This window comes from Ipomoea triloba, chromosome 13 (assembly GCF_003576645.1).
Source record: "Ipomoea triloba cultivar NCNSP0323 chromosome 13, ASM357664v1".
Classification (NCBI taxonomy): domain Eukaryota; kingdom Viridiplantae; phylum Streptophyta; class Magnoliopsida; order Solanales; family Convolvulaceae; genus Ipomoea; species Ipomoea triloba.
In genome coordinates, this window is record NC_044928.1 from 18,041,284 (window position 1) to 18,049,921 (window position 8,638).

An 8,638-nucleotide genomic window follows, 5' to 3' on the forward strand; every position below is an offset into this window, starting at 1 on the left:
GCCTGGCGATTGTTGTTGATCACGTCCCTAAGGTCGCCGGCCGACCTCACGGGCAGGGTTTGACGATTCGCCGTCCCATTAGGATCACCGGCACGGGAGGGAGCGCGATTACCACGCGAACCGTGGGAGTTGCCGGAGTTGGATCTAGATCTTGCCATAGCCAGTGGAAAAAGGAATAGCATGCTCGAGCTTGTATGTCGAGCTCTCAATGAAAGCACCAATGATGGATTTAATTAACCCGAGTAGCCCAAATCAATAAACCCGATAAGATTATAGGGGGTATGACAAGTAATGGATCAAAGTGTACCTTGGAGGTAGTTTATATATTGAATAAAGGAGAAAGCTATTACAAGATTATGTAATAATAGGACAAGAATGTCGTTAGGACCAAGTAGTTGAAGATGTCTCAATAGGACAATGTTACATGTTTTTATACTAATTCTAGGCCCAACCGCTCGGAGAGAACCACTCTAACCGCCTTGGACCGCATCTTGCGCCGGGAAGACCACGTCAAGCCGGGACCCGAGGTCGTGGTCGAGCCCGGAGCTTGGCCAAGACGACCCCCAGGGTCGGCCTATGAGGCCAGGGTCGGCTCACGAGGCCGGGGTCGGCCCAAGATGGCCCAGCCGGGTGGGCCGGGGTCGGCCCCGTACTCCTGCTCCGGGCAGACCCGCGGTAGATTCGGGTAGTATTTATCCATCAGGTAGATGCATATCTTCATACTTAAATATATCGCATTATATAAAATGTAAATATTCAGTGTTCAATAGAACATAATTGATGCCAAAATTAATAGAATTTATAAATAAATAAATAAATAAATAATTTGAAATTTTAATAATTTAGAAGAAGTGACTCTAAAAATTATTAAATCTTATGTCTAATTTGTGAAATCCTAAAAATTAATATTTTTCAAATTCACTAATTTTATTTTTGATAGCTAGATTAAAACATAACATTTTACATCCAAAATTCATTGAACGGATATTCAATGGAGTCGAAAAAGGAATAAGTATTGGAGAAAACTTATTAGAAAATATTTGGGTGCGCTTACTAACTAAAAAAACATATATTTATGAAAAATTAGAGAAATAGAAAATTGTAAAAATTGAGAATATATTTACTTGCCATTTCTTTTAGAAAACTAGAGAAATGAAAAAATTTTAAAATAAAATTTCCCTTTTTTTGTCATTTCTTTAATTTAAAAATCAGAGTAATTTTCTAAGGGTAGTACCCTTGGAAAGATAGAAGAACTTTTTAAATTTTGGAAAACTACTTTAACAAGTTTTTTTTTTATTAAATTTTGAAGAAATAGAATTCCTATTTTCTTTTTCTTTATTTCATTTTTTCCTTTATTCTTCGTTTGTTGCTTAGCTTCTTTCTCTAGCATCCACCTCCAGCATCACCATCTCCCTCTTTGGCCATCGTGTTTAGCGTTGCTACCTCGCTCTCTTGCTTTTATATTTGACATTGCAACCCCTCTCTTTGGCTATCATCTTCAACATCAACACCCTCTTTTGTGACCACTATATCTCAACTCATCGCATCTCTCCTTGACCTTAGTCTCCAGGCTGACTCGATCTTTGACCACAGTTTCTAGCATCACCACCTACGTCTCTGCCCTCTATATCTAGCATTACTATCCCCTATTGTCGCATCTCTTTAATCTCTGTCTCCAATGTCATTGTCTCCCTAACTTCTCTGTCTCCAATGTCATTGTCTCCCTAACTAGGCTCCCTCTCCTGCATCTCTTCGTCATTTTTCGGCTTCCCTCTCCAATCTGAATCTCTAGTGCCACAACTACTGTTTAACCAATTTCATTAATTTATTTATTAGCCATCATACTTTATAGGGATTAGACAAAATTTGTAATGGATGACTAAATATGAAATTAATCAAAGTAGTAACGTATTCCAATTTTATTTGGGAATTTAAATTAGAAATGTGAATATAATTAAAGGTTAAATGTGGAATTAAATCTTTTAGGCATCTATGTAAATATCAAAGAATTAGGGGACTTTAACAAAGAAAAGAATATAATCCAGGGAGCATATTCTCAATTGATAGGGAACTGAGTCAAAAAAAAAAAAAAAAAAAAAACATAACATAGAGCGGGGCTCACCTTTTCGCCTTTCCCTGTTTCCAGTTTCACACCTCTCTCTCTCTCTCTCTCTCTCTCTCTCTCTCTCTCTCTCAATTTTTCTACCCATTTCACCTCCCACGTCTCCATCTCCTGGAAGGCTCGAATCTTCTAAGCTTGTTATCTGGTATTCGTCGCTTCTCGCCTTTCCTGTAAATTCATCTCTTTACTCTTTTGGCTTTTAATTTTGCAATAAATTCCTTTACAATTTGTACGGCTTTTTGGGTGCTGATAAGCTTAATCGCAATGCTTAATTTCTTGAATAATTGTAAAATTTATTGCATATGGAAATGATTTCTTATGCATTGCACCATCCTCCGATGATCATTCTGTTAATCGCCTGACTCGCCTGACGATTTTAATGGATTTCCATTTCTATAATATATTTTTCTATTTCTTGGATTCATCGTCTAAGAAGTTTTAGTTACGGAGTATTTCTTTTTATTTTATTTTATATATTTTTTTAAAGGGGATTTGCAATATCGTTGAAATTGTTTTAAAAGATGCGATTTTATTTGTATGTTGCTGCAATATCTAAGCTTCTCGATATGTGGTAAATGTTGTGTTTTTGTTGTAGAAAGGTGAGGATTTAATGAATTAGCTGAGAAGTATCTCTGGAGCTGCGAATTGAGAGCTTTTCCGGGACTTTTTCTACAATATGGCTTGTAAGGGGTGTTTGGAATGCTTGCTGAAACTCTTCAACTTCTTATTGACCCTTGCGGGTCTGGGCATGGTTGGATATGGTATCTACCTCTTTGTGGAGTACAAAAACCATTCACCATCTGGTGATGAGCATCCCATCCCACCCTCGAGTGGCGAATTAGTGCAACTAGGTCGACCTATGCTCGTGGCTGTGTCTTTGGCCAACAACATATTCGATAACCTTCCAAAAGAGTGGTATGAATGGATCTTCTTAACATTACCTATGGGTTCTTGATGTGATAGTGGTGTGCTAGGTGATGAGTTGCATCTATTCTTCTCATTGCATTTCAGTTAATTGTCTCATCGGTGTGCACATATTGATGTATTACTTTTGCCGTTTTTCTATTAGAGCATGATTATTTGAATTTAGTGCCCCTTTCTAATACTTTTGGAAAATGATTAGCATACAAGTAGATGAAAAATAAATCCTTGGAGTAGAACTCAGAAAAGTAGGGCTTCTTTTTCATTGTTTTCTATTTTCGATTTCTGATGTGGGGCTGATGAGTGGGATTATTTATACTTGAACACTATAAAACAGGTGCGTGAATTGTGTATTGGATAGAATAAAAAGTTAGGGAATGTTGGCTTTTACAAAAATGTAGGGAAAAAAAATTTGAGTATACATATTATGTAAGCTAGGTTGGGCATGGTGGAAGTGAAAGCTGGGAAAAACCAGTAACAGCAATGTCAGATGTAATCTGAATTTGTTGCTTGTAGAATTTTTATTATTTATTTTTATTATTTTTTGCTGCTATTTGAAACAAAAGAAGGTTAACTAGTTGAGTTGGTGGAAATTAAAATCCTTAATGGGGCAAGGTAGATGTATGGAGATGGAGTGAAGAGAAAGGTGCTATTAGTAACCCCTAAACTGACTTTGTCATCACCATGAACTGTCTTAGCCTTAGGCCATTAATATTTTTTTGTTGCATAGAAATTTGATAGATCTAGCAACTGATGTTGGGGAATGGGGAATAGTAAGTGACCTTTCAGGTTACCTTTGCCCCCTCCCTTCATTGTTTGCTGAACCTGCTATATCAATTACTAACTTTGAACAACAGATTGTGGTTTCTGTTTTCTAGTTATTTTCTCTTGATTTTAGTATCAGCTTGGGCTCTGATGCTCTGTAAAGTGCTAATTTTGTTGGAGATTTGAGTTTCACATGGTTGAAAATGGACAGTGAGTTTCTAAGTTGCTTGGTTCCACAATTTTTGTTTTTTTCTTCCCCCCTAAACAAGAGACTTGCAACTCATCAACTTACTGTTAAGTTTCTTTTGTGCAAAAAGTAAATCACCTAGATTGAGTTGGTAATTAGATTGTATATTGAATCTAAAACACAAGTAGATTTACATAGTATTTAAAATATATGAATGCAATTAAACTTTATATTGATCAATATAAAATAGTTGTAAATTAATAAATGCACACAAACACACACTGTACACACTACACAGACCGCATTTATATACATATAAAGATTGACCCTTGAACATGTCAAATTGTGTCAAGCATATTTGTCAAATGGTTCACTAACATTTCTTTTTTCCCCTCAACTTCAGTTGTGAACCTATTAACCTAATTTGTAGGCTTCATTCACAATAGAGAGAATTAGAAAAGGAACTCCTCTCTTAATGGGAACATTTTTTGTTTTTTTGGTGTCTTTTGATCCCTGATTATTCCTCAAACTATCTATTATATCTAAATTTCAACGAGAATTTAAAACCTTGTCTGGGTGAGGGGACACGTGTCCAATACAAATGCATTAGGACACCTTTTTGTGGTGTCTTTTTCATGTCCAACACGAGTACAATATGGATAAGTGACCCTAAATATGGTGTGTAATTCCTAGAATGTACATAACCATCATCATCCTGTTGAAGTCCATCTCCTAGACTCCTAAAATGATTTAGGAAAGATCCTAGACTATGTTAATTGGGCTTTTTGGCATAGGATTTAGGTATATATTTCACATTCCAATAAGTTCTCTTTGTATTTAAAGGATCTATTCCAATCTCCCATATCGATCAAATGTGTCTGGCTGATGATGTGATGGATTTTGCCAACTGTATGGAGAGTGTGTTAGGTGTGGTTTGAGGGTTTAGTGAGGCGGTGGGGGGAGAAAAGAATCAAAGATTAAATGATTAATGCAATATTTTATGTTGTCCATGACTGATTATTTAATTCATTGACAGAGTGAGAGGATCAAGTTTAATTGGGACATAATGAACCTTGGAGACACTTGAATTTTGGTCCATCTTGAATATATTTTTGTTTCCATTAACATTCGCTCAAAGGCCTTACAAATTCCTCAACTTTCATACTTTATCTTATGATTCCAGTAGTATCATTCTGACTCATTTTTTATTCTTTAACTATCAAAGAGAAATCTGTTTCTGTTAACTTCCCCCCTTGCAGATGCTAACTGATATGCATTATGCCCGCAGGTTTTTATATTTGTTTATTGGTGTTGGAGTGCTGCTTTTTGTAATATCTTGCTTTGGTTGTATTGGAGCTGCAACAAGGAACGGGTGCTGCTTGAGTTGTGTATCCTAGCTGTTTATGCATTGACAATAAATGAGACAGGAAACTACTTTATAACAATTTTGCTGGTAGTATATATAGTATATAAATGTTAAAATATCACCCTGGTGGTGGCTAAAGAGTTGAAGTCCTAAAAATTGTGTGTTAATAGTGATCCAATTTTATTGACATGCTTTGTTTACTTATTTCCATCCAATTTAATGTCAACTTTTGGGTTTGAAGTGAACTAATTGGTGTTAAGCCCATAATTGTATTGCTCTATGGTCTAGGAGTTGGAGATCTTTACAAATGCTATATATCACTAGGGCCAGTTTATAATTAATACTCCATATCTTTAAATGTTAACCATAAAAAAATGTTCCATGATTGATTAGCATATCACAACATTTTCTCCTATTCACATATTTGGAGTTAGTTTTCGACCTCTGATTTCCAGACTATAGTGCACCCAAGAGACATTTCAAGAAATTGTGTATGAATTAGCATTTTCTTATGCAATCCCTGTATGGCTGTATAATATTTTTAGGATTAATTGTGTAAATAGATGCACTTCAACGGGTATACCCATTTTTGCACTTCACTTTCCTCCATATATTGTTGGGTTCCTTAAGACATCAACAGTATTCAGTATTGGTGATCTTGCTGATCCTGGTTGAACTTGGAGCTGCTGCGTTTATCTTCTTTGATAAAAGTTGGAAGAAGGTAAGTGTTATTTTAGTTTGCCTCAAGTTAAAAACGGTTTATCTGATTATCAGAGAAATGATTGAACTTTTATCAGGAAATTCCAACTGACCGAACGGGTAACTTTGATATGATATATGAATTCCTAGAAGACAACTGGAAAATTGTCAAATGGGTTGCCCTTGGGGTAGTTGTTTTGGAGGTAAATATGTTAGATTTACTCGATTTGTTTATTTAAGGATCTTAGACCTGCATTTGCTTGGATTAACAAAGTTATGTTATGCTAGTTTGTTACATTTGGCCTAATTGATATGTGCTGAACGTAAAGATTGTTCAGACCAAGTCTTGACCCTACTGGAAACACTGTTTCATTGTGGTGGTTGTATAAGTTGCAAAATGCACCTATGACCTATTGCTATTATCCCACTCATATGAATTTATATTTAACCCTTTTAGGGAGTGCTTGTTAGTACTGTGTATCAGTGTATCACGTAGTGAAAAATTTCAGGCATCAAAGAAAAGCCAATTGAGTGGGTGCATTTTTATTACAGGCTTTAATGTTCTTGTTAGCTCTTGTGGTAAGGGCAGCAAACAGACCAGCAGACTATGATAGTGATGATGAGTATATTGGCGGTCCAAGACAACAGATCCGCCAGCCCTTAATCAACAACAGGCAACCAGCTCCAGTCACAGGTGTACCTGTTGCAGGTACCCTTGATTCTCGACCAAGCCGCAATGATGCTTGGAGCGCACGTATGAGGGAGAAGGTCTGTTCTCTGGTTATGTCCTTTGCACTTGCAAGCATATATTAGGGTGTGTTTGGTTCATGGGGTTAGACACAAGGAATGGGAATGAAAGTCATACACATTATATTGTTTGGTTGACAACTTTTTAAAACATAGGTATAGGATTTGATTACCCCTATAATTACAAAACAAATTACCTAATTTAAATCAGGTATCATTCCATTAATTCAGGCTTATCTCTCTTCATTTCATCGCCTACTCACTTCATCGACTTCCTCATTGCATTGCCTACTTACTTCATCGTCACTCTTAAGATCAATTGCCTTGATTTTTTGTTTTTGTATTTTTAACACTTTTATTCCGGTTATATGGTCATACATAACCAAACATATATATTGGTAATTATTCAATTCCACCCTACTATTAAACATGCAAAATACTTTCACCAAAATGCATTCCAATTACCAAGTATTTGATTCCCATTCTAATTCCGATTCCCATATTCGAACCAAACACACCCTTATATCTATAGTGCTATCTTTTAAATTAACAACATGCATATATTATATACTCAGTTCCTATTGTTTTAACTTGTTTGGTTTATCTTGTTGCATATCTGTTATGCTGGATACTGTTTGGCCATGATAGGTCTGGTTTGCTCTAATTATTCTCCTATTTTTTATTTATTTATTTTTTCAAAGATGACCATAATTTTTAATTTCCTAGTTACACGCATCTAGAGAGATGTCTTTACCTATTTCTGATAGGGAATTCCAAGGTACTCGAGAAGCCTTAATTTCTGCTTGTTAGATGCATGCTTTTATTCCTTGTTTGTTGAGTAAAGCGGTAGAATTTTCATATGTATAATATGCATGGATATACCTTTTGAAAATATTACTCCGTAATTCAAATGAACGTACTTAGAGTTTCTATCCTTGCTTTCGTTTTTTTTCCCCAATATGATGATTCGTGTTCTATCTTTCCACTTTGTTGTTGAACACAGTATGGGCTTGACACTTCAGAGTTCACGTACAATCCCTCCGAGTCAAACCGCTATCCACCAACAAACGGACAACCAGCCGAGGAAAGAGGTCGTTGCACCATAATGTAATAACGGTTTGGGTTTCTGACGTATGTCATCATGCACGATTATGTGAGCTGAATTTTGATTGGCTGGTACTAGTGTGTGTATCTTTAGAGACGGTTTTTGGTGTGAAGGATATATGCACAAAACAGAGTTTCCGAATCCTTAATTGTAACTGCTGTTTGTTTTTAATCTTAAGGGACAAACATATGAATATGAAACCCAAAGGCTGAAAGATATTCAGTAATTTTCTTTCTTCTCCTTGATAAAAATGAAAAAAAATGCATTCTAGCAGGTCGTATATGTTTTTAATTTTGGTTAAATGTGTATAAATATTACTTATCTGTTTCATTTTATATGTCCTACTTACTATTCTTTGGTTCAACTATCCTTTCTTCTTTGTTTATTTTCTTAACTATTTGTACTTATTTTTAAATTTGATTTGTTGTGTTCAATAGTACTTTTTGTAGTTTTTAAATATATAAATTTTGTATACTAATACTATATTTAATATTATGAAAAATTGAATTAAAAATAGCTGTCTTATTAACTGAATCAGACACAAAATATGGGGTTGTTATGCCGTGGATCCAGATCCACCTTGCAAGGTGGACCTTGATCTACATTCACATACACTATAGTCTATATTTACAATTTGTAAATTCTACATTCACACATTACAAGATTATATGTTTAGTAAATATATTACCATATTGTTATGCATTCACACATTCAAAACTCTATATT

At 35.4% G+C, this 8,638-nt stretch overlaps 1 protein-coding gene across 2 annotated transcripts; it reads left to right on the top strand.

The window, feature by feature from the left end:
* The first annotated feature begins 2,136 nt into the window (after positions 1–2,136).
* On the top strand, positions 2,137–8,185 carry LOC116002215 (tobamovirus multiplication protein 2A). Of its 2 annotated transcripts, none has more exons than XM_031242287.1 (7): positions 2,137–2,267; positions 2,718–3,037; positions 5,284–5,383; positions 6,002–6,082; positions 6,159–6,263; positions 6,613–6,828; positions 7,811–8,185. In XM_031242287.1, the coding sequence occupies exons 2-7, from the start codon at positions 2,799–2,801 to the stop codon at positions 7,916–7,918; spliced, it is 849 nt and encodes a 282-aa protein (XP_031098147.1). In that variant the 5' UTR covers positions 2,137–2,267; positions 2,718–2,798; the 3' UTR covers positions 7,919–8,185. The 2 variants fall into 2 exon arrangements, with proteins under 2 accessions (XP_031098147.1, XP_031098148.1); XM_031242288.1 differs by having other exon boundaries at positions 2,149–2,292.
* Positions 8,186–8,638: the final 453 nt, after the last annotated feature.

What these genes read in the sequence shown, in the direction of transcription:
- LOC116002215 (XM_031242287.1), top strand. Translation starts at nt 2,799, where the DNA reads ATGGCTTGTAAGGGGTGTTTGGAATGCTTGCTGAAACTCTTCAACTTC. An exon ending in GATAACCTTCCAAAAGAGTG is followed by an intron (nt 3,038 to 5,283) that starts GTATGAATGGAT and finishes TTATGCCCGCAG; the next exon opens with GTTTTTATATTTGTTTATTG. An exon ending in TTGGGGTAGTTGTTTTGGAG is followed by an intron (nt 6,264 to 6,612) that starts GTAAATATGTTA and finishes TTTTTATTACAG; the next exon opens with GCTTTAATGTTCTTGTTAGC.